The sequence below is a fragment of the Pavona decussata genome, unplaced genomic scaffold (genome assembly GCF_977016875.1).
Source record: "Pavona decussata unplaced genomic scaffold, jaPavDecu1.1 SCAFFOLD_61, whole genome shotgun sequence".
NCBI classification, from domain to species: Eukaryota; Metazoa; Cnidaria; class Anthozoa; order Scleractinia; family Agariciidae; genus Pavona; species Pavona decussata.
In genome coordinates, this window is record NW_028145482.1 from 1,342,621 (window position 1) to 1,368,535 (window position 25,915).

Consider the following 25,915-nt stretch of genomic DNA (forward strand, 5'->3'; position numbering starts at 1 on the left):
ACTTAAATTTAGTTGAGATAAATCACTAATTACAGTGTAATAACTAACCAATTTATTTATTTATCTATGTATTTATGCAGCACGTCAGTAAGTGAATATATGTCAATTTATTTATTTATTAATTTAAATATTTATTTATTTATTTATTTATTTATTTCATCAGTGGACTGCTCTTGGACGTTGCATAGTAGAAATGTATGACGATATTGACGAATTTGACAGGTGAGAAAATCAGAGGAATGATATCCTTAAGATCAGTTGAAATACTTTCACTATGCGATGTATGTACTAATCTAATGATGGTCCACAGTCAGAGAGGCGCTGTCTTTTAAAAGTACCACATCATTTAGTTGACTTTACCTGTGCATGCTTTCGGTGAAAAGACAGCGGGAAAGTGAAAAGTTTTCGACGTTAATTCGTTTCACGTAACAACAGATGTCAGTCTAAAGCACACCCACCGTTCAGTAGGTACCGCTCTTCTCAGCTGATTTAGCGAGACTTGAAGCAAATTTCTCTGAGCTAGATATTTCACAAATTGCTGTAACAAAAGTTTTGTCCGCTTCCGTGTCACACCATGAATCTTACATGTTCCGTGTGATTGTATTTGTGTGACTATGCTGGGCCGATAGCGTTTTTGTTATTGTGCGAAGCGTTTTCATTCCAATTGCCATAAATAAATACCCTACATGTATAAAAATTAGAATGAATTAATCGAATAAGAAATATAATTCGTGTACTTCAGTCAGCTACAAATTTAGCCATCCTTTTTTTTTAGGGCGGAGGAGTTTCAGTATGAGGCACTGACATCCCTAGTTCAGGCGGCCTCGGAGCTTTTACATCATCTTCTCACATCGCATGGATCGGCCATCCAAGGGAGAAGCCTGGTTCTTTCCGATATTTTTCACCTATTGGGTAAAAGCATCACGTTTGCCAAACGCCATTCTTCTTTAGGTGGCTCCGACTCAAAAGCTTCCAAAGAAACTCAAAGTAAAGTCGAAAAGTGCCAAGAAATCTTCCTTAGAGCTTTCCGATCTTTACGTGATTTCTTGGAACACCAATTAAGCGGAAACGTGCTCTATGGATTGGAAAATGGCCGACATGAAGAGCTTCAGGTACATATATTAAATTGTTTCTTTCGACGGAATGGAGTGTTATGCAGTGAATTTAGTTAATGATTCTCCATAACGAGGCTATTTTGTTGTATGTTTATTACGTGTTTGGTAATTTTTAATAAGAAATACACAGATTTTGGCTCCATCTTAGTGTAAGAGCCTGTAAAACTCACATCTGACGTAAAAACATCAAAACAGTACAGGGAAGGAAAACAATAACCTTTAACATAAGAAACACCAGGTTCTTGCATCGAGGTAAACCCCACATTTTCGCCATGGCGGCCACGAAGAAGCCGTGTGGAAGAGCAAGAAAGAATGACCAGTCGTTCTTATAAAAGACTTACTTGAAAATATCTGTTCATGGCCAGTGTAGCACCAAAAAAGCCTTAACTACACCTGGATACTCAAAATTCAGCAACAGCGAGTTTACGCGACATTTTGATCTGCCTAACCACTCTTACAAACACATGACAGTCGGTGGCAGTTCTCTTCATCATGGTAACGCAGAGAACTGAACCCACAAAGTTTTAGAACGAATATTCATCTTCTAAATCGACACTTATAATCCCCACACAATCAACGTATGCTTTTCATTCATTTCACATTACCATGCACTCACCAAAGGGTAGCTCCACTGCTTACTATAGCTATATAAATATCTGACGTACAACCCGCAATTCCTTGATTCGCTTTGACGAAGAGTTAACGGTCGAAACGTCAGCACTCGAATCTCTTTACAGTGGCTAACTTGCCTTTAGTTATCAACTCTGTTGCTAAACCAAACATTCGTTTCTACTCCCCACCACTGACGCAGCACGGGTTTACTGAAGTCTGCTTATTATAGTAAGTGTGTGGGCACAGTTTGAAGACTTTGGTACCGTAATAATAATATCAACAAAGTCAAACCGACTTATGTTTCATATTACGCACAGAAAGTCGGAAGCCTAAGTCGTTCCACGTCCTTGAATTGTAGGCTTCCTGTAGCTCGGCTTCCAGAGTTCATCGCGTTGGTGATCAACAGCGTCACGATACCGATCAAATTCAAGCATTCAAATCATTCATACACCAAGAAACATGAGCTAACTGACACGCCCGTAATAGTTAGCCCTTTGCAGCTAATCTTCCTGCAATCTTTCCTGCCATCATCTCGCATATAAACCGCCACTAACATCGATCCCAAAGCAACAACAAACGCGCGCAAAGCATGCCGTTTGAAACTCAAGTTCCATCAGACAATCGAGAAGCGATATAGTTCTTCAGTGAGCCATTTAACGCGAAAGTTAGTGAGCTATAGGTCAAATATTTAGTCATTCAGCTGGCAGGTATACAACAGGCTGTGCTAGTTTTAACAGAAAGGTACACAATAAGTTATTTAAATCAGTCATGTAACGCCACATAATCAGCGGTTACCTTCCATCTTTCCCAAAGGCTTTGGGTCTGTACGTCATTTAAGCGTCACGGGGTGTACCCGCTAGTGCGATTAAAGAAAAAAGGATGAGATGTCACTTGGTCAGTGATTTCCCACCCGTTCCAAAAAGCAAATCGAGAATTCATGTAAAAATCACCAGTGCTATTTAAATAAATGCCTCCGTATAATATTGTCTTGAATGTCAAATCTCAAGCAAGTGTCACGTTCTATTCAGTAGTTAATTGCCCATTTTAAGTCCCATGTTAAGACTCTTTGCGAACGTCACCAGGTTATATTTTTTAATTAACGACTGGTTCATGCGTCAGCGTGCGAGATATGAAGCACGCGGGAAGTTTGGAGAGCACGCTAGCTTCTTGAGTGCTCCCCAAACTTCATCCATCTCGATGGACACTCAGCTGACTCATGAACCAATTGTTTTATAACATTTTCAACGCGGTAGTTTAACCCGTTGATTCTAGGTTGACCAGAGGTTTTCCAAGCATTCACCCAATGTGTAAAGTTGTAATGAACAACCCCATGTACAGCAAAAATACACATCTTTCAGGGTAAAAAAAGCAACACCTCTTTGGTGAAAAATAGTTCTCGTTTCTAGTTTTCGAATAAAACACACTGGTTGCCAATTTAAAATTTTCCAAAAAAAAAAAACCTGAAAATTTGATGTTCGCGTTACATGAGAGAATTCTTTCCGCTCGCGAGAACATGTCTCTGTTTACGCAAGATTTACGCAGTTGTCGCGTTTCATTAATGAAAATAAAAAGAAAACAGACAACTGAAGATTTCCTAAATGAAAAATTTATTCAGATATATCTTTTTTCTAAGAAGCAAAGGCGTACAATTTTTAATCCGAGACGATAAACGCGCAAGCGATTTGAAGGAACTGCAAGTCCGTTTTGAAGTGAATTTATCGAACCGTGCGGAGCACGGTTTTCAAAAATTATGCAAAGTTATCTCTTGTGAATTGGATTCCCACAAGTACTCGAACATTACCAAGAAAGTCCGTGGTTTATAAATTAACAATGATCTGACATGTCCGCTTGCTCGTCGGCTGGATAAAACGCCAATATGTCCTTGAAGCACAATTTTTTCGACGTTACGGTCGACCCAGGTCACGCGTGAACGATATTTTTGAAATTTGAACGGAGTTTTGAAATTTACATGTCAGTTTTAAAAATCGCCAACGAGATTTCAGAGTTTCTTGTATAAATTTCCCTAGCTTATCGACGGTATTAAGCTATGAATTTTTCTCTACATTGTAAAATTGAATATTTCAAGAATAGCAATTGTTTCCCAAGTACTTTAAATCTTTTTTTTTTTTTTTTTTTTCAGTTAATGCGTCTTTTTCGGAACGATTTCCAGAGAAATGTCCAACATTCCATTCACACGTCGGACATTACAAAGAGAAATTCGAATGTTCATTTCATTCTTGGAAATACTGTTCACGCGTGACCTGGATTGACAGTAATTATCGGATTTCCGCTGTTGAAACTGTTGAGTATTCCTTAGCAGTTTTTCTTTTCAGTTTATTGTTTCGAAAAGGTGTGTTTTCCCTCTGAGAAAGCGAAATTGACGTCTGAAAATTAATAGTTTTGCGAGACACGATGACACGGGCCTTGCTTGTTCTCTGTTTTGCTTTTCTTTAGGTATTTTTTGGGAGTTAAAAACTGTAATTCCAAAGAAAAAGTAGGCGTCTGGTTTGCTTGCTGCCATCTGTAGTTAAACTTTTTCCTGAAGTTTTCCCTACTTTTGAATGCAAAATGCCGAAGTCACTCACGGAGAATTTTTTTTTCTCGCGCGAGGCGCGTGCAATTGAATTTGATTACACGAATTTACCAGCTATGTAATGAATAGTTATATTTAAAAACAAATATCACCTAAATGCAATAAAAAAAAGCAAATAAACAAACAATATAACCCAATTGTTGGGTACACACATGAGATGTTGTTTCACAAGCATTTCAAGAGTTAACAACGACTTCCGAGGCTCAAGTTGAGGATACATGTGAGCATGCATCCAGTGTCCCTTCTAGAAGTGTTCCCTCAATTGGAGGTTTTTCCACAACCGAGAATGTCAACCCGGTCACCTAGTCACATTGGTTCTAAGCTCATAGTTAAGAACTTGGTATGTAATCATTACAAACTGTCTTCATAGCGCCTTCCCTTCTTCATAGCAGGATGCGACCCCACGAGCTTGTGACGTCAACTGTTCAGCACGCACGGCCAAATAGAATCTATTTAGTAGCTTTGGAGCCCTCCTGGGATGTTTTTTGAACTTTGTTTAATGTTGAATCAGAACGTGCTAATAGGCCATATTCGTATTTTTGGCATTGAATTGGGTCGAGCTTGCATTGGAGGCTCTTGCGGGGGAATATATTAGAAACTATTTGCATGTGAAAAGATTCCCCCGCAAGAGCCTCGTGTGCAAGCTAGTTCCAGTTCAATACCGAGAATACGAATACGGTCTATTACAATTCCATGATTAAAATGTGATGTTTTAGTCATCACCAATTAAAGCTAAAATTAGGAGTGCCTTTAAAAGGTTATACTGTTGCTATGGTAAACTTTTATGTAGTAAAATTGACCATCACTTGACATACAGCTATTTCAATTAACCTTGTCGGATCAAAGTTTGAAGCTTAAAGACAAGACCGAAAGGTAATATGGGTAGTTCTTAATAAATTTTTGAAAGCGCGACAAACTGTAAACGTTTGTTTGCGTGTTTTAAAAGCTAAGCGTTGCGTTCGAGTTAAGAGAATCGAAAAAAAAATTCACCGTCGTGTGTTCACGTTCTCCATAGAACCTTGAATTTGGTCATTTTACATTGTTTTGGAGAGGACGACATAGAAATGTACCAAAATTTAAAACGCACGTGCAGGACGATGGTTTTTCCTCGTTATACCTATTGTTTTGCGGCGTTGTCGTCGTCGTTGCTTAAATTCCGTGTGTCTTTTCGGGGTGTTTAAGCACTGCTTCCATAATAAAAAAATTCCACGTACAGGTGCATGGCCACTCTGTTTATCGGTCTTCCAATGGTGTTTGCTTTCACTTCCTCGAAATTTAAAACTTTTACGACATAACGTTCGATAGGTCTTGGGGGTGTCCTTAAAGCAGCTGCCACCTCAGCCACTTGACATTACTTGACACTAACATTTCTTTCATCCAAATGGCTCACCATCGTAGATCTTACTAAGCGGGGCGATACATAGCTGATTTGGATGAAATTTATTCATAAAAATATATCCCACATAACCTTGCGGTCTGGTCTGGTAGTTTTATGCTTTGATCCGACAACGTTAGTTGAAATAGTTGTATAAGGAACGGTCAGCTGGTCATACCGTTAGTCATTTACGTATGGACTATTAATTATATTTAAGTCAGGAGGCCGTTCAGCCACTAGATGGTACATGCACCGATATTTATTCAAGTATGTCACTCAGTCTTCACTGTCAGTAACTAGCCATCGGTGAGCGAGTCAGTCATTTTCCCTTTATATCATCAAATTGACGTTTGGAAGTCTTTCCGTCGTTAGACATTTTCTGGAAAAATAAAACCAAAGGTTTTCATTACACACAGTTGAATGGACCAGGAATATAGCTGCTAATATGTGGTGAATGTTTTAAACAAAAGGTGTGGTCAAACTTGCTGTCTGTAAAGATTGAAGACGAAGAATTGCAGCTGCAATGGGACAAAGATGTAAGAGAGGCCCTTAAAAACCGCATACATCAGGTAATGTTTTTATTGAATAATGTTTTAATTCCAATTAAATGTTGCAATTGTCACGCAGTCGTCTTTAGATGAAATATATTACCTCCGGAGGGGGGATATAGGATTGGCAATGCTGTTTATTTCATTAACATGACCACGCAGTACCAAAAACAGTTATAGAGAACTTGTATTTGCATTCATAGAACCAAGTTTCCAAGTGCCGGCCCATGCCGTGCCGCTAGGCATGAAGGAGATAGACAACAGGCAACTCACCACTTGGCGATTAAGAAAGATAGAATACAATTTTTTTTGAAAGTTTAAAATCATTTGTCGGTTCTCGTATAGTTTTGACAAATGGTTCTTCCTTCTCGAAACTTACATTATAGACCAGTTTTATGTTGGATTGGGAATGTTTCAGATGCAATCGAGCACTAGTCTTCTTAAGAGTGAGCAGCCCTTAAAGTTTAATTTATAATAATAATAATAATGATAATAATAATAATAATAATAATAATAATAATAATAATAATAATAATAATACTAATTATAATAATAATAATCACCATCATCATGATAACATATTTTATTTGTTTGGACACTAATTGTTCTCACCTCTCGAATCCTTGTGAAAAACAGGTAGACCTAAAGCATGTCATGAAGTCAATTTGCAAACTGGATCTCCATATCTTCCATCCAGAAATTGGCGAATGCTTTAAGTCCGCTGCATTTGAAGCTTTAGAAAACCTTGTGGAGGTATGCATACGAAACTTTTAACTTTGTACACGCTGATTATGATCTCAATGTGTAGGAGCCGACTTCGAAAAAAGGAAAAATAACGACGAGAATTGACTGTTCTTGATAGCTAAAGAAAATGACACACCATCTTTTCTTTTGTGTTATTTTGTATTCTTTATTTGGTTGTTTGTTTGTTTTTTGACTATTTACCTGTCTTTTGGGTTTTTGTTTTGTGCTTTTTTGACGTTTTCGCCGATCCCAAAACACAGTTGCTAGCTAGAATACATTGATGTTAAACCAATAGCATACATGTGTGTAGACCTTTTAAACTGGACTTGATTCGCCAGCTATGATTTGCCGTCGCTGAAGATCGAGGAACGGAAAGCTTTTTCAGTTTTAAAAATGGAAACTCAAATGCTTTTTCATACGAATTGCATGACATAAGTCCACCCATCAATTTAGATACACATGAACTTACAGGTCTAGGCTGCTTTAGTCAAATCATGACCACTAGTCCGGTGTACACAAATAAAATTGGCTGTCAGTGTAGCGCGGTGGACGAGTGTTTGGCGCGTTGAACTCTCATCTTGTAGGTCAGACGGTTAATAGCTGTGTACCCAGACAGGACAATTTACTTCATGAATAGATTTCTGTTTCTACCCATGGTTATTGGTGGAATTCGGAGCAAGCTTTGTCTACGATGGAACTTTTCAGGAAAGAGAAACAATACTCTTGTTGGAGAACTGGAGAACGGATAGCGGCTTTTTAACTTAGCACTTAGGCTGTTAACAGAGTTACTAAATTAACTGGTAGTTGAAATTATGATGAGTTTGAAATACTTAAGCTTTTTTTTCTTCAGTTGGAGATTAAAGAGGAAGACGTGAAAGAGTCTTCCAGTTGGTGGCAGGACTCTGATGTTGGTGAGCTATTTTCGGCATGGTTGAAGCGGTATTGGCCTCAAGGTAGTGATGGCAGAAAATCTTCCCAGGACGAAAAGTTGCTGCACGTTCTCTCGTGGAAGCCAATGGCACAATTTTTTAAATACTTTGGTATGCTTTTTGGTTGTTTTTATTATTATTATAAATGCAGTTTAACACTTTCGAATGCCATTCGCTGTGAAATGTGATACGGCGCAAAACGTAGCCTACTTCATCTAAAATATATACATATAGTTATAAAAAAAGTAACAAGGTAAAAATAAAAGTAAGAATATCAATATCTCTTTAAAATTAAAACAACAACAACAACAACAAAATCTCTGTGTCGTATAATTTGGTAAAGAAGCAACCGAGTTCAGTGATTAAAAATTCAGATCACAAGTATGAAAAGTCCGATATTAAAAACTTACACCAAAAATGTCTGAGCAACATAATGATATGAGGCAGGATAAACCAAGTTTCCGTGATAAACGCGATTATACAATGCTTAAAATGTGTATAGTTCAATGTTTGTTAACTTTGTATGAAAAAAAAACTGTCTTTAGGTTGCCAAAAACGGCAAAGAGCCACTCTACCTGAAGACGGCTTGGACCTTCTTTTGTCTGCATCGTCACTTCTGGAACAAGTAGGGAAGCAGCTTAGAAGTGCCGAGATTGACGTGAACACACTGCGAATTCTTCGGAACAATGAAGCCACTTTCTTGAACTTGTTTTCATTACTTCCTGGTGCTGGTGAGAATACTTCGTCCACTGAGAAGTCTGAAGCAAACGAAATGACGGAAGCTAACAAAATCCAGCAAGGAAGAAGTTCTGCCAAGTTATTTCTTGATATGCGCATTGACGAGCTGGAAGCATTTCAAAAGGAGAGAAATGAAGTTCACTGTTTTGTCGAGATGTGCTCTAATGTCAAGAATGGTGAGTCAAGAAAACCCCTGCTTAAACACGAACATACCAGGCTTTTTATTTCGGGATAAATTAGAGACATTTAATTTCTGGTTTTACCCTTTCTGTCCACTGTTAAAATAGTAGCGACATCTGTAAGGCACACTAACATATGAAATTCTGTTAGGTTTCATTCAATTCAGCAAACTTATTTGAATATACAAGGTATTTGTGAATGAAAATTTTTGGATTTGGGGTTTACCTGTTTTGAGTTGGAAAGGAAGTGGAGTGAGGATAAATTACAAGGCAGGAGTATCCAGTGGTTCGTTTGGGTAAATGTCTGTGTAGAAAGCCTTCAGCGCCTTAGAAATTAGCCTATGGTGAAATGCCGCCGCAATTTTTTGTAGCGTGGGAACTTTCGATTCGGACGGACAAAAATGCCATTTTAGAGTTCAAACCAAGAGCCAACATGGCTTTTGACAAAGGGAATATGAAAGGTAATGGAAGACGAAGTTGGATTGTTAATTTCACATAGTTGGTTGCGGTTGCTAAGAAGTAAATTCCGTATATGACATTTATAGCTTCAGAAGTCTGGTTTCAAGCAAATTAAGTGTGAGTCTTAGAACATAACGTATTTTCACTCATGGAAACTCGTCACAGGCAGCCTAAGCGTATTGTGTTAGGCAAGTTCAATTACAGGTACTATCCACTAACAAAAAACAATAGTTTTCTGACTAGCGGATAGTACCTCGAGTGAAAAAAAAATGTATTTAATCCAGCGAGAACACAGCGAGAAAAAAGTAAACGTTAGAAGCTTGACTTTTGCATCGCTACACGGTTGAGCATGTGGTGGAAAGACAACTCAATCATAAGCAAATTATGATCGAGAACACAGTCTTAGCGAAATTGGTTCTAAATTGAGCAGGATAAATGAACTGTAGACCAAAGAAAATGAGCACTGATATTATTATTTTAAATATTCTAGGTAATTCTATCTCTGCGATCTACAGCTTCAAATCAGTAATGAATAAGTGAATGATCATCGCAGTTATATACGCTTAGGCATGCGCGAAAAGAAAGCTTGAAAAAAATTCAGGCCGAATGAATAATTTAACTTTTGTCACACACTACGCTTCGGCTCATCGCCAAAAAAGTGGAGTGGTCATAGTGCTTCGTGTGCTTATAAGGGCTACCATCTCTTGTGTTTCTTTTGATCGTCATCTTAAATATCTATAATCTGTTGGATTCACTATTTGCATAAGACCAAATAGTGGTCTACACTGCCAAAATTTGTGACGCCACATATCGCCAAAATTGTCCTAAAATCTTAAGCGCTATACTGGTATTTCAACACGAAACTGTAAAAGCGGGTTGCATTGTTGTACATCGAAATAAAAAGTCAGTTACAAATAAAGCCCCGTTTACACGAGCAATTTTTATGTGGCAACTGTATGTGGCAATTTTTATTTGCCCGTGTAGATGGCTCGACAAATATTTGTTGTTAAAGGAAACAAATTAAAATTTGCGTCAGTGATAATTTCGCACAGCGGAGATGTCCATGGAAAGGCAAAAAGCAAGATGGCGCCGTGCTGGATGCGCAAATGTTAGGGATTGTAGGGACTGGGTTCTACAGATGACGTTGAAAAAATTGTCACTTTTTATGTGGCATCCCTAACACACACTGGCGTTTCTGTTAACAGCTTGTCATCCTGGGTTATTTATACTAGCTCTGTCTAAGCCGCCCCATCATCCTTATCTTCCTTGTCTTTCAGTAGTTCTCTTAACTTGTTCAACTTTGACGCCTTTTTGTGCTGAAAAGTATACGTCGCGGGGATTTGTAGACCAATTCCTTTGTTTCTTGTTCCATTGCAATTAAATAAAATGCATACAGCTCAGGTATCAAGTTGCGGAGACTTATTAATTTTATTGATTGTTAACCATATCCCGCTACAACGATGTTTTTGGTTGCTTTTCCGCCACATCGTTAAATCGGGAGTTCGTTTACAACGATATCCCGATTTAACGATATGATTTTGGTGTCACTTTGCCATATCGTAAAACCGAGGTTCCACTGTAACATTCGACTTACGTTTTGTGTGAAGAAAAAATTTCCCTTTTATTGCTTGCGGTGTCCGTCATCTTTGATCAAGTCGCGGAAGCAGTGGTTTCTTGACAAAAAGAAAGAGCTATCTCTTTAATCTCACAAGACCATAAACCTGAGACCTTAGGTATCCTGTTGTGGCTTTAAAAGTGTACAAGAGACGAGCGGACGTTGCATCATGTACTAAACATAAAGCTTTTCAGCGCCCTGGTTTCTCTTCTTGCGGGTATTCCTCCCTCCTCGCGTTCGTTAACTATTTGCCTTGTGCGTATTGATGATATTACAACGCCAGTGCTGAAAGTACACAATTTGCTAATTTATTGTTGTATAAAGTTAATTTCTATTTAAAATTATTTCTATAGTGGATGTTGACCTAGATGAAATCAAAGGAAGGTTGAAAGTAGACATATCTTCGCGCCAAATGCTTGAACTATGCCACAAGCGCAGCACTAGTGAGGAGCCGATGGTGAAATTCTTTGACTTGTCACCAAAGAACAAAAGAATGATACATTTGCTTCGCAATGTCCGAGCCAGCTTTCTCTTTATGTCATTGTGGCACAAGTGTCTTCAGAAAGCTGCCGACCTTTGCAAAGACGATACTGCTGAAGGTGAGAGACTCTCGATGGACATGGTGCAAGAACTTGCGTGGAATCCTAGTTACCGGCGATGGCGAGACCTGTGGGAGAGAGTCATTAGCGGAGAGATAAGTCTTAAAGAAGTAGAAGAGCGATTTGCCAGGTTTCGAGACAATGAAAAATCTCTAGAAGTCGAGATTGAAACGGCAACGACATGCCTTTCTGACGAAGATATTGATACCGTTCTCCGTAATCGAATCGACCAGATCAAGCAATGCAACAAACTGACAGAATGTTCGGAGGCTGCCGAAACAATCTTGGAATTTAAACAAGCCATGTGCCTTGAAGGAGACTTCCAAGTACTTGATGAGTTTCTTGAGCAGGTGAATTTAGAAATTCTTTGTAGTTCATATTAGAAATTGTTTGCAGTCGTTGGATCTCCATCACTGTAAATCTTGGTCAATCAGACAATAATAGTGGCAGGTTTGGTAGTTAGTAGAATACGGTAATGAAGACCCCAGGTAATTACCAACACTGATGAATCCCCCAACAGAAGTCTGATGTGCGACAACTGTGGAAAAAGAAATCCTAAACCTTCTTAGTATGGACACCAAACCAGGAGGTGTCCGTGATAGTGGACGGGATTGCATCGCTTCTTGATGGTGTAACTAATGAGGTGAACTACATATTGTTTTGTTAATTAATTTTGACATGAAAAACTTGTTTTTATTTCTCGTACAAGATAAGTGACACATTTCACCGACGGTCCCTTGATACTATCGGTGATGATGTTCTGAAAATGGGAAATGCCCTTGCACAGCTAACACGACCACAAATTGAATGCTTGAGGACTGTCATTACCTGCAAAGAGTACATCTTCTGGCTTCGAGAAGAAGTAAAAGGTATTTATGTTCTTATTTTTCCATTGCAAGTTTACTAACTATTGCGTCAGATGTATAACAATCAACGAAAATTCAGTGTGTCCCTGATGAAACCGGCAGAATACTAGTTTCTTTTTTTCGTCTTATATTTTTATCCCGAGGCATTATGTGGTGCAGATGAACATGTAACTTTCTTTGTAATAACGCAAACAGCCTTACTTTATTTATAGTTTAATTGAAGTATTTGTCTAAGTCTACCTGAAAACGTTCCTTGCTATGCTATTCTGGGACGAGAACCAGGCTCCATTTTTCGGATTCCTTCAATGAAAACCCTGATATTTTAACAAAGATATTGTTGAGTGAGATGGAGCGGCCAATTGCGGTAATTGTTTTATTTTCTAATAGTGCCAGTGTCAACAATTGATCTCCCAAAGCCGACTTTTCGGTGGATCTAACTTAGAGTCAATTTATAGCTAAACTTGCTTTGATTTTTTTTTTCAATTAGGGAGGGAAGAAGTCAAAACACTTGTGGACCTTGCGATGATGTCTGCCGGAGAAAGTGACATCGAAACTGACCGCGTCTCCTGTTTGCATACAACCGCCCTTGGGTTTGCTCCGTTCATTTTTGACCTTAATGGAGAGGTTGGCTTCATTCAGTTGATGGATATATGTCAAAGTGTGTGGAAAGAGATCGAAGAAAACGAGACCCTGCCTGAAAAAATGGTAATATGTAAAACTTGTTCCCATGAACGAAAAAAGTATCTAAAAAGTAGAAGGCTAATATTATACTATATACTAACAGTTCCCATTAATTACTGCTTCAGAAATAGACAGAATAGTTTTGCAACCGTTTTATTGCATTTATTGTATAAAACGTAATTTAGGTTCCTTGGCTCGTTCTAAAAGATCTTTCAAGTAATATATCAAACACGAGAAAGCGTGTTTCAACAGATATCCAAACACTGAGAAGTACAATCGTTGACAATAATCTTCGGAAGATTCCAAAGTTCTACCTCGATTTGACTTTCCTCCCCTCCCCTGTTTCAATGTTGAGCTTAAAAAGTGAATCTTTACGCGTATATGAATTGTGGGAATTCCAACATTGAACAGGGGGCAGGGGGGAAGGGGAGACGACAAACAAAGGCCTTAACATACCAAAGTAATAAATGTGCCGATCACAGTAGTGATTTTCTTTGTTTTCTCGTGATGAATTATTAATGCAGAAGGGGATCTACGATCATCTTGAGTGGCTTAAAGGAGTCAAGGACGATCATGCAATGTCATCTCTCAAGGTAGCACAAGCTATAAACGAGGGAGGTGTTTATTGCGTTGGCCATCTAGACACTACGGCAACAACTCATCCTTCTGACAAGAAAGCTGTTGGTTCTGTTGTAAATTTACTGCTTCCATCTGCCAGCAATGGAAAAACCCTATTCAGGACGTACAATTTGGAAAACCTTCAAGAGCTTCAAAGCAAATTGGCTCTCATTTCTGGTAAACAATCATCGGGCCAGGAGGATGTGGATAAATTTGGCCAGGTAACAACATTATCTTAAGACTCGTCAAGTTCAAAACTTGGAAAGAATTCCAATTTTCATATTAAAACGTATTCAAACAATCACAGGTACAATGATTGCCTTAGGTGATGATTGGTAATTACCGATAGATGAGCCATGCTTCTTAGCTAGGGTAACAGTGTCAGTTTCAGATTGCTCAATCCTCTCTCTTTAACACGTTGCCCCCACGCCCCCCACGATTGTTTAATTCTTTTCTTTAATGACGCAAGCTAATCATAATTTTATTTCGTGTCATTTTATAGACTTTGCAAGCCGTTATTCAACTTGGCCAGGCTTATGTAAACCTCTGTGAGATTGGAGACGTATCTCATCTCGACTGGAGCAAAGAATACCAATGCAGAGGTACAATGGGGACAAACGTCATAAATGACATCGAGTCTCAAAGCGGCAAATTTGAACAACAATACCAGGCTTGTAAAGAACACATTAACTCACAGAGAGGAAAATACCCCGAGTTAAACTATTTCACCACACAACAGCTCCTCTTCCTGCGCAAGGAACTTGCTGCTTTGAGACAAAGGTCGTCCATGAATTACGTAAGCTTACAAGTGTACTCGCTTCTTGAAAAAGTTCTTCCAGATATTCATCCATCAACCCTGCAGGAAATCCTCCGTGAAACAGGCATCATGTCACAATACGACCAAGATGACGACAGCAGTGATGGCGATGTGTCTGGCCAAGTATCAATGCCAAACTTCCAAGAACTGGATGATCGTGGTCCAGTTGACGAACAAGTCGAGATTGCAGAAAAATACGAGACCCTCCTAAGTACTGTTGAGAAGTTAGGTTATCCAGAAACTGAACGTCTTGTCGTAGCTGCTCTGGTGGCCAAGTGGGAAAGTCCTGTGGCTGAGCTCGTGGTCTGGTGTGTTCAAAATAATGGCAATGATGATGTGATCGATGAACTATATGACGAAGCAAAGACAACACTCAGATTCAGTGGCATTGTCTGTGAGGAGGAGTCATCGCAATCTTCTCAAGATTCGGAATCAGAGGACGACAGCCAAAGGTAACGAGCGTAATTCAAAGACGTTCAGACCTGCAAATACTTAGGTTTCTTTATATCCGAAATCAGTTGTTACATCTGGTGTTAAGCTTCTACAATTTTCGTCTAAAGGGTGTCCAGAGAACAAGAACCTTACTGTTGGCTTCGTAAAGTCACAATTTGTACCCGTAGCATATTTGGTCTCTAAAATCTCTAATTTTTTTTTGCATGTAATTCATGTACCGTACAATATTGTCGAACAGTTCGGTAATTTTTCACAGTTCCCTTTTTTCTTTGTTAGTTTGGCAGAAGACGAAGAATGTGAAGAGTTGGACTTGAACACGTTAGAAGAGATCGCATTGGATGAAACGAGAGGAGGGACTTACTTAAGCCTGGATGAATTGGGCGTGTTCTTGTCACTTTTAGCATCCCGTGGTATTTATATTTTGACAAACATTTTGTCTTTTGATTATTTGTTTGAGTCTGAGCACTTCTTTAAAGAATTCATAAATACAATATAACTCCACGACCGCATTGCAATGTAACGATCCTTTTATGGCTGAATCCAGAAATAATTAGAGTAATACCGTGAAAAATGAGCTAAAAGTCAAAGAAAAGATTTCAGTTTACCAGCCTGCAATTAAGAGAAATTGCAAAAATTCAGGATTCAATTTTCATTAACTCATTTGTCGTGCTGTATTTTTTTTTTGTGATAATTATACAACAGAATGTCACAACGTTATCAGTTTAAATCCAGATATGAAACTTGGATGTAGGATGAGCCTTTTTTGAGGATCATGCGGGACGTTAGTTTCGTAAGTGTTCATCTACATCAAACCAAGTGTGAAATTTAAAAAAATTGTTGGCTTCCGCGGCGCCATCGTGGCCCTCAAAACGTGCTTCAAAATATCTGCAAACGTTGTTTGCTTCATACGCTGAGAATTCCATACTGACTGCCGATGGTTTATAGGCTTTACTAATGACAGCTGTTCATCACTACAAAATATACGAAAAAGTTTGAAGGAAAGATTTTTTTTCATGTCAATAAAAAATGTCAACATGAAATGCTGTGTTACACAGGAGAAAGAACCGTGAGGCGAAGATTTCCAAGCTACTTGAACAGAGGGAATCCCAATCTCATTTTGGCGAGCAAAGGTTGGTCTTTTTTTATGATGTTGTTGCCGTCCCTGCAGTTTTTTTTCCTTAAATTTCGATCTCAATTATGAGATAAAATTGGTTTAGATCTTGTTTGGAATATAAACCGCTGACGGTATTTAGTGAACTTCGACGTCATACTGTTATCCATTTGTGTCAATGTTTTATTGGATGTCTTGCAGAGCGCATTTTTGCTGCTGTTCTAGGCCTTTACATGGATGATGGAACTCAAAGTCTACCACATAGCGATGAAGTTCTGATTTGCACTTCAGAAACAACATCAGAGGAGGTATTTACATCAACGTTTATTTACACGTTAATCCACTTGTCAAAAGCCGATTTTGGTTGGAGAGAATCTGAAGTCTTCTCCACCCTCTGAATAATGCACTCTTAAACCATTACAACTTTACGATTTGGAGGTCTCAGTCGATCTTACCTTCACTGAGTTTGCTATTTCATGGGACATAATCGACAAAAAAATAGCGTGACCTTGTAAAAATAATCTTTGACTTTGTTTAAAAAAAAAACATAGTTCAGAGTAGTGTGCGATTAACCAAAGTAATTTATTTACTTTAAGGTGGAGTTGTTGTGGCGTCGAGCCCTGGCAGAGACTGGGGAGAGAATATACTGTCTCGTTCGTGGAGATCTATTGGACTATTATGTCAGCCAAAAGGCGGTTGATTGTTTGCACACACTCATGCAAGATTATCCCGAACATGAAAGTAAGGATTTCTTTCTGATATTGATTATTAAGTTTTGCTGGCTTATCAGTCATTCATTTAAGATGGATTCCTTTGTTATCTCTAATTTTCCAAGACCTTGGCCTCGTAATACTGTGCAGTAGTGAAAACGAAGAACGTGCCTACATGGTGGCCGCCTTGGAAGAATTCAAAGGGCCAGGAATACCAAGATATCATCAGCCAGAAGAACTCAGACGTTACTTAGCAACCCAGTTCCTAGTGCCACACCAGAGAGCAGGTTTATACCAAGATTGGACTGCAGCCGCAGAAGTTGGCCGTGCGGAAAAGTATGGTTTTTTGGCTTTTGTTTTGTTTTTTTTGTTCGCTTGCAAGATTCGCGTTTTGTTAACTACTGATTACCTTAGCTTTGTTACTTCACGTATTTTCTGTTCCTAGTTATCGATAATGTCGCTACAATGATTGACTAGTGATCGGTGGTCTGGTTGGAATCCAAATAAATTAAAATTACATGTATGCCAGCTTTTTTATGATTGTACAACCTGTATTTTATATATATCTTTTTACGATTTTTTACGCTGCAATAACAACACCAAATTTCAGTTCAATGAGACCTTCTGTTTTCGCAAGAGTAAGGCACGTTGCGTAGTATCGACGACGGCAACGGCGAAGAAGAAACCGAGTAAAGGCTGAGGAGAGGACGCGGTTGTGGAGCGAAATTGGAAGCAGTTAAGCAGGCGCAATGCGACGCCAACTTCTCTCGAAGAGGATTAAATATTTCTTCGTTAAAAGAGGTCAGAAATCAATTAACGTTCGGCCGTTTTAAAAATGAAATAACCGATGAATAGTTTTTACTGTTGCACGACTTGAACACGCCAACAAACCTGGATCTACCCTACCACTCGTACGACCAGAGAACGTGTTTGTCAGGGTAGGTTTCGGACTGTTGTCACATTCACTTTGCAGTTATTTGAGGTAAACAATTCAGACCATTGGATATCTTTTTTAAGTCGTAATAAAAAATTACCGATATAACTAGAAATAGCAACTAGATTAACATTAATTTACTTGAAATTTTCCGTATCGAAGGCTGGGATTTCAAGGAACGCTTTAGCAGTGCGTGCACTGGTGAGAATTTCGTTATCTTTTGATACATCTAAATATTTGAACTGAAAACTACGATATGACACAGTGGTTTGTGGTTTGGACGCTATTTTTGAACAACATTGACTGGTTAGTTTTCTCCAGCTTAAATTTAAATTAAAAGCTCTAGTATGTCTCGATTTGGAAAAGAAAAAGTACTGTTACTCTGATGTTAGAGAGAAACAACGATAAATAGTGTAAGACTCGTAAATCATTTCTAATTTTGCAGGCATCGTCACTAACTTTCTGTTTTGTAACAGCCGACTGATGAGAAATAGTTTCATAGTTTCTATTCATAGTTTCGGTATCCTTAAGTACCAAGCCATATTACAAATATCATTTTCAGGGCAAAAATAGAAGTACAATATGTGAAATGCTAGTCACGTTTTCGAGAAACGCTAACGAAAGCTGTCTTACGTCGGGCCCCGAAGCAGAACGTCCAGATATTTCCCGCCAGACATGCGCAATATGTCGTTTGGGTTTTCCCTCACAATCTCACTTCGCCGTTGCCGTTCCGGTCGTCGATGCTTAAAGTCTCTAACCTACATAGTTGTATAATTGAAACACGGATGCAAGGACATGTACACTCATTTTGATGGCTTCTGGTTAAATTTCTTATAATAATAATAATAATTGAAATATGTGTTCTTCCTAGCCTAAATGTTCGCGTTGTCTCCTCGGCTGGTCCTGGAGTAGGGAAGAGCTTAGTTGTTCAAAGGTTGGCGGAGCAAGTGGAAAATCTTCCGAATAACCTGCTTGTAACAGAGGCAATGAAAGCACAAAATCAAGAGCCACCCCCACTCTGTGTAACAATTCCATTTCATGATAAACATGCCTGTGTATCCGATGCTGTCGGATTCTTTCTTCCGCACGCTATCCAATCAGACGTCCCTTTGTCCAGGATCTTCCATCTTGACAGCTCATGTACGGTACGTATTAGTATATTTGAAGTTCAAGTTATCCCCTTATTAGTGGTAATTACTGACCTACTAAACTACTGTCTGCCTGATGACTGCCTGTCTAGTAATCGCTTGAACTGAAACAGCCGAGTACAATTAAAAAGAAAAAACACATACGTGCAGATGGTAGGGTGGACTGGTTATTTAATCTGTAATTCTATTTTAATTACCAGGTAACATCAGATCTTGACACGTTGCTGTTTAACCTGCTGATCCTGGGCGAACTGACAGATGAACGGGGTCGAATTTGGAGAAAAAGTCCTTATGATCTCTACATCCTTGAAATTACTTTTCTTTCACATAAGGTATGTCATTATTTTTTAGCTGTTAGAGTATTTTGTTACAGTAGGTAACGTTTGGGTTTCTAAGAAGTAAAATCAAGCAAAGAGGCTGGATTGGCTTAAAACCGGTTCTCAGTTATAAATGATGATACTTCATTATTTCACAGTTTACGACCGTCGCTTCTTTTAAGCGGCAAATGTAATTTTACAGTCAATCCACATCACGAGTGACCAGTATTTTTGAAATTTTTTATATATATATATATTACATGTCAGTTTTAAACATCGCCAACGAGACGTAGACTGACTGTAATAGAGCAACATTTTGTCTGAATAGCAGCCGTTTCCTCTCCCGAGAGCGTGAGAGGCTCAGAAAGCCAAGAAGCGAGAAAAAGAGCAAAATTATTCTTTTCCTTCTCTCCTACATCTACATCAATAACTTGCAAGATCCTTGTCAGGACAAGTCGCAAGGTCTACAACTACAAGGTCAATCGACTGCTGGATTATTAAAGTCAAGAACGGTGCTATGGTTGATGCCGTCCCCTTGAGGATACGCGCGGGTATAAGACCAGGGCCCGTCGCTTTAGTTGGATTCACTTTTCAAGAATTTTTAATGATAATTCTGAAGCTTTCGTTCGCTTCTCACGCTCTCTTGGAAAGGGAATGACTGCATGGACTGCATGCCTTATAGGCTTAACACGATTATGCTCTCTCGTTAGGACCAAGAAAAGACATCATCAAATTGCAGATTGTTGAAACTTCTTCCTTCCTTCACATGTCTCTCTCCAAAAGAGACTGTCGATCAATTAAGGAGACCAGGTAAAATTAAAAAAAGCATAAAATAAAATAAACTTCCCAGTTATGTTAGTTTATTGGCATGCCTTGCTCTTTGGGTATATCCGTCCATTACAGTCCCTCGTCTTGTTGTAACATTCCCTCCCCCCCCCCCCCCCCCCACAAAAAAATGCTTATAATTATTAATTATAGTGCACATGTTGGCTTACGTATTAATAATTTGGTGTATGAATGTTTTAGCGCAAAAAGAAGGCTCTCATTTGTTCGATGAAGTAGAATTTAACAGCGAGGCTGTTCAGCGAGTATGGCAGTATCTTCGACGGTTTAATAAAGACCCCAGGCGAATCCAAGAGTTTTACTTTGATGCTGAAAGAACAGAAGGGAGTCCAAAAGACTGCCTCAAGACCTTGATCAGGTTTGAATTTTTTTTCCAATCTGGTATTACGCTAGTCCTTGAAGATTGTCAACAAAAGGACTTAAATATGTCCTTCAGCGAGATGCCGAAATTCATTGGTCTCTACCAAAAATCTGGCAAAATTTGCTTCTACCAAATTGTAATAGCTGTGTTAAGAAGAGAGACCCTGGGAACGAGGTTGGTTCCATTTCTGACAAAAATGCTCACATTCGGTTACAGTCAACTAGGTTTCAAAGACTGCAAAGACGTTATCTGATTGCATGATTGAATGGCTTGGTGTCGTCTGTTTTTAGGAACTGTGGCGTTCCTAACCCATCGTGGTCAGAAATTCGATACTTCGTAAACTTTCTGAACTACCAGCTTCGAGACTGCGAGCAAAGTGTGTATTGTGACCCGGAGTTGATTGGAGACACCTTGGAAGGTTTTCGAACTTTTGTGGTCGATTTCATGATAATTATGTCCAAGGTGAGTGGAAAGTACATTGAAAATGCCACTTGTAATAAGCAACTTTCCTTCATTCGATGCCCTATTATAACTTTCTACCCTAAATCACCTTCCTTATTAGAAAGATCAGGTCACAGTCTCCTGGGATAAAACACGCCGGGAAAACACGTTGATCGATTCTTATAGATCCCCAAATGTAATTTAAACGCAATCAGCCTTGAAAGGTTTCGTCTCACCAGGCTGTTATAATCAGTCTAACTTCGCTTAGCTCGAGTATTTCTGGACATGAAAATCCTTAAATTACGAATTGGCATGATGTGCTTAGCTTCTTTAAGATTAGTTAAATTATTAAAATGTTTACAAATGTTTTCAAGCTGGGCCTTTAACTAACATGCGCACACAAAACTAAAATCAGTGAAGATTTCAAAAAACGAGTTCAATAAACATCGTTAAAGACTTCTAACAATGTTTAGTGCATTTTCTCCTGCATGAGTGTGTAATAACAAGGGCCTAGATTGTTGGTTAAGCGCTTTATTCAATTGCACTAAGTAATTGTGGGTATACTATATACAGAAGTACACGAGGGTTGATGGAACATAATTTGCACGACATTCATAATACATGGGTGTATGATTAGTAACTGAATTATAATGTTATACGATAAACTTCCCCCCACCCCTCACTCCACCACACACACACATACAAACTCCAGGCCATAGTTATGTTATTTATTTGAGTTACATTGTTGTCAGGATTTCTCCATGCGTTCATTAAAAGGAGAAGATTCACTGACTGACGAAGAAGCCGATGCACATGAAGAACTAGACATTCGTCCTTTTCAACTGCGACGACATTGGGAAAAGAGGTAGATGGAAGAATAACTCTTTTGCATTTTTATTTAGTTTGACATCTATGATCTTGGTCTGAGCAAATTCTCCCATCGTATCCGCTGTACATTAACCCGTAACTGGTTATTGCTCACGATCAGTTAAAATTGCCTTCGTGGTTTACCTATATTTTAAGGAAATGGAACCGAAAACCTTAATATTCTTCAGTTTTAGCTGGATTTCCCGAAAAGGAGAAACCTTCCTGTAGATCGATGATCTGTACCATATTCCAATCTGTTTGAGACAGACTTCTTTTCTCTTCCAGCATTCATCCTTACATCTTTTTCAATCCCGATCACGCGACTCTCACATTTCTGGGATTCCGGGTTGATCCAGATGGAAATCTTTTGGATCCTCAAACTGAAGAGATTGTTAAAGAAAACCTTATGTCAAGGCATCTTCGCACAGGACTTCACGTTCAAAAAGTGGATTTCAGCACTGACTTTGAGTCCTACACCAAGTATGTATTTTTTTTTTGGCTATTAGGCAGCAAAAACTTAGGAAGCCTGTGTCCTGACCTGATATAGCCTACTCTCAACAATATATAACGCCTTATCTTCACTACTAAACAGAAGTTTTTCCCAAGTCTCCTACAGCATCATTGATACCATCACCCAATGAGTTCATAATAACAATGCAATAATTCTGAAGCGAGCTAAAATTCTATGACAATCCGTTTTTCATAAAGCGAAGCAAAATATTACATTTCAGGGCATCGAGTCTAAGTGTCTATTTTAGTGATAGGCGCATGTTTTTCTCATTGCTTTTTCTGCATTTTAGGCATGAAAAGATTCAGCGCTTGTGTTCTGTCATGGGCATCCAGTGGGTTTACGATCCTGATAAATATTACGAGCTGACGGGTGACAATGTCAAGAAGATTCTTGCCATTTATATGAGATTCAGATGTGGCATCCCAGTTGTGATCATGGGTGAAACGGGATGTGGAAAAACGCGTCTGATCCGTTACATGTGTGGTATACAGTCTTTGGGTGTGGAAGATCGCAAAAACTTGCTACTGATGAAGGTAAAAAGATGAAGGTTAACAGGCTTCAAAAGATTGTGTCCCGGAAACGGAAAAAGGGGTTGTAAGACTTCATAATGAAACACAGATGGCTCGCTAGCTCGACCCTCTGTAACATACCCCCCCCCCCCCCCCTCATTCAGTCCCCATAAAATACTTATTCCCTTTCGGCTCTAGTTAGGCAATACCTATATTGGGCCCTGGGCATCAATACGGTATTCCTATAATCCGCACTAAACCCAGATAAATATATGGTGGCTTTGAAATTACATCTCGAGCTAGTGTTGTATCAGACATATGGCAAGACATGATGCAACGGGAACTTATGAAGTCATATGACGGGGAAATTACGTCATAATTATCAAACGGATGCCGTCTTAGATACTTAGATTTCCCGAAAACTTCAGGAAAGCTCCAAACTTGAACGAACCGTAATCAAAACTAATAAAGGGAAACTAATATGAGTTCAAAATATAAAAGTTACAGCAAGAAAAGCGATTTTCTTTTCATTTCAGAAAGGGATTTTCCATTTTATGAAAATTTTACCTGCCAATAATTGGTTGTCATGGGAAAATCAAAGTCAAAGTTCACTAAGCGACCACATCAAATTTTCTAGTTTAAAATATATGAAACAGTCTTGAAGTGTCATGGCGGTTGCTCAAATATTGAAAAAGTTATTCAGGATCAAATTCGTGTGCGACCTGTACCGTTTCCAACATCTTGTAACATGGTTAGTCGAGAGGACAAAAGAACGAACAACAGAACAATGCTCTCAACACCTAACCCCCCCCCCCCCCCCAAACAATACAGCTGCAGGTTATCAGGGTCCAGTGAAAAGAGCTTTTAAGAGGTATAGATCTACCCTTAAATCGCCGCGACCAGAATCGCATCCACCCCGGTCTAGATAAGGTTAAGGATTTCAAGGCTTTACTTAATATTCGTGATGTTCTGTTTGAAGATTCACGGTGGTACAACCTTGAAAGATATCGAAAAAAAAGTTCTGCGCGCAGAGGAAATGGCCATCAAAAATGCCCAACATGATATCGACACCGTTTTGTTTTTTGATGAGGCGAACACCACTGAAGCATTGGGGATGATCAAAGAAATAATGGTTGACCGAAGATGTAATGGTCGTCCACTTAGATCAGAGAGCAGCCGCCTCAAGTTTATTGTTGCTTGTAATCCATACCGAAGGTGTGTTCATTTTGTTAAAATTTCGTAAGGCGACTTTGCTTGTCTGGTACAAATGAAGGGAAGGGTGTATTCCCGTGCCATAAAGACTAAATCTATTGGTCTTTACGGTTGCCATACTCAGTCGTCTTACCAATGAAGGGGCAGTAGTCTCGAAACTTCTGAACTTCCTCATTCAATATCAGCGTTCAAAGAAATTCCAACTTTGAGCCCAATTTATATCAATGGCGCTACACAGTGTTAAACATATTTTGATCAGTTCTATTAACTGCCAGAGACGGTTAATAACAATTTCTTCGATCGCCAGCTTGTTGATTAGCTGAATTTTCCTGAGTAAGTAATCTGTTTTTCTTTACGGTTTAAATTGGTGAGAAACCCTAGACCTGATAAAGAAAATCTCTTCACTTTCTTTCAGACATACGGAAGAAATGATACAAAAACTAGAGTCGGCAGGACTGGGCTATCACGTGAGAGCCGATGAAACAGCTGAACGCTTTGGTAAAATACTTACCTAATATAAATGAAATTCTCAAAAACGAAACTGCTGTAAATTGGAACTGATCGTTATTATTATTGTTATTGTTTGTTTAACAGGTAGCATTCCTTTGCGCCATTTGGTGTATCGCGTACATGCTCTACCAGAGAGCATGCGCAGCCTTGTTTGGGATTTTGGAAGCTTACAGCCGGATGTGGAAGAGCGCTACATCCATCAGATTGTAGGAAGATATGTAAGGAAACTTAATCTATAGAGAAGGAGTACTTCTGTGATTTTCTTGGCTAGATTCAACTGAAAAAGTGCCGATAAAGTATTTGCCCAAAGAAAGGAGTTTAGAATTCAATTATCGTATTTTGAATCAAAATCAGTCTCAAAACACAAGAAGAGCTCCAATTCCTGAGATATTTATTACAATGAATGCTTTTTTTCTGTTTGAGGACAACAGTATTACCTCTTGAATGTTATCCAAAATACTGTGATCGAATGAGACCATTGATACCACCCAAATACATTAACCTAAATATAACCTTTTTGTCTTAAGAAATGTGTAATAATGATACGATAATGATGAAAAAATCTATTTTATAATTAAATGTCTAGGTGCTGCACGATAGCCAACTCCCAGGAGATGAAGAGTTGGTCATTGCAATATCAAGAGTGTTGTCAGCTTCTCAACAATTCATGAGGAACAAAAAGGTGCCGTAATGTGCATTCATATAAAGTCACATCCGAGTTTTTAATTCTTTTCAGTGAATTGCCAAAACATCTCGCCAATATAAACAAAAGTGCACTAGTAAGACAGAAATAGATATTACGTTAATAACTTCGTAAAAACAAGCAGCCCCGGAGTAAAATCACTCACTGGTAAGTAAAACAAACAAACAATTTAACTTACCTGTTTGTTAGCGTACAAAACGAGAAACGTTGATTGGTTTTTTTTACATGTTATGAGAGAAAAATACAACTTTAATCCATGAGCAAACTAACAACGATTAAACCAAATGTTAGACATCATTTAATTGATTCGCCTCAGCTTAAACACCACACGGTAAACGGTGGATCCATAGAAGGAACCTCTCAGAGTAACTTCTACTGAATTTTACCTGCTCCTTCCTCCCATTAAAAGGGCACTGTTACGTTCCGTTATCTTTCATTGGAAGAAACGAGGAAAAAGCGCTTGGTCGCCATGAGTATTTGCAGTTTTTCAACCCAAACAAATTCACTAGTCGTCTAGCTTTTCACACAAGTGATCTTTGGTGTTTCTTGTAAGACATGAAAGTTCACCTTTAGGAATTTCGTTTATGGCTGTAGCACTTTATTTCCATGGATTTTTTGCACAAACAACCCGGCTTAAAGTCAAACTCAAAATAACTCATTAATAATAATAATAATAATAATAATAATAATAATAATAATAATAATAATAATAATAATAATTTATTCAATCTGATCAATGTTGACCAACTAAATCATGTAGAAATGGCGTGCTCAGCCAATCAAGATAAAGTATTTTC

The 25,915-nt window shown here is 38.6% G+C and overlaps 2 protein-coding genes across 4 annotated transcripts in view; one reads left to right on the forward strand and one right to left on the reverse strand.

Moving 5' to 3' along the window:
• Nucleotides 1-7,033, reverse strand: part of LOC146478983 (TNF receptor-associated factor 2-like) — a 255,231-nt gene extending 248,198 nt beyond the window's left edge. Inside the window, exon 1 of the mRNA XM_085111231.1 lies at nt 7,019-7,033. The gene's annotated coding sequence lies outside the window, so the exon portion shown is untranslated. The remainder of the gene's footprint in view (nt 1-7,018) is intronic.
• Nucleotides 1-25,915, forward strand: part of LOC146478999 (E3 ubiquitin-protein ligase rnf213-alpha-like) — a 73,064-nt gene that overhangs the window by 10,363 nt on the left and 36,786 nt on the right. For 2 of the 3 annotated variants that reach the window (XR_014864980.1, XM_085111200.1), the window contains exons 10-37: nt 164-222; nt 776-1,112; nt 6,166-6,264; nt 6,880-6,996; nt 7,838-8,027; nt 8,462-8,830; nt 11,261-11,856; nt 12,216-12,375; nt 12,860-13,077; nt 13,578-13,892; nt 14,174-14,940; nt 15,218-15,351; nt 15,997-16,071; nt 16,254-16,360; nt 16,649-16,793; nt 16,888-17,098; nt 18,568-18,841; nt 19,045-19,176; nt 19,872-19,971; nt 20,188-20,362; nt 20,656-20,827; nt 21,559-21,671; nt 21,959-22,153; nt 22,474-22,717; nt 23,673-23,908; nt 24,321-24,403; nt 24,500-24,633; nt 25,002-25,097. Coding sequence is in view for 2 of the 3 variants with exons in the window: in XM_085111200.1 (XP_084967326.1) it covers nt 164-222; nt 776-1,112; nt 6,166-6,264; nt 6,880-6,996; nt 7,838-8,027; nt 8,462-8,830; nt 11,261-11,856; nt 12,216-12,375; nt 12,860-13,077; nt 13,578-13,892; nt 14,174-14,940; nt 15,218-15,351; nt 15,997-16,071; nt 16,254-16,360; nt 16,649-16,793; nt 16,888-17,098; nt 18,568-18,841; nt 19,045-19,176; nt 19,872-19,971; nt 20,188-20,362; nt 20,656-20,827; nt 21,559-21,671; nt 21,959-22,153; nt 22,474-22,717; nt 23,673-23,908; nt 24,321-24,403; nt 24,500-24,633; nt 25,002-25,097 (5,853 nt within the window). In the remaining variant the exon portion in view is untranslated. The remainder of the gene's footprint in view (nt 1-163; nt 223-775; nt 1,113-6,165; nt 6,265-6,879; nt 6,997-7,837; nt 8,028-8,461; nt 8,831-11,260; nt 11,857-12,215; nt 12,376-12,859; nt 13,078-13,577; nt 13,893-14,173; nt 14,941-15,217; nt 15,352-15,996; nt 16,072-16,253; nt 16,361-16,648; nt 16,794-16,887; nt 17,099-18,567; nt 18,842-19,044; nt 19,177-19,871; nt 19,972-20,187; nt 20,363-20,655; nt 20,828-21,558; nt 21,672-21,958; nt 22,154-22,473; nt 22,718-23,672; nt 23,909-24,320; nt 24,404-24,499; nt 24,634-25,001; nt 25,098-25,915) is intronic. The other variant, XM_085111201.1, reaches the window with a different exon arrangement.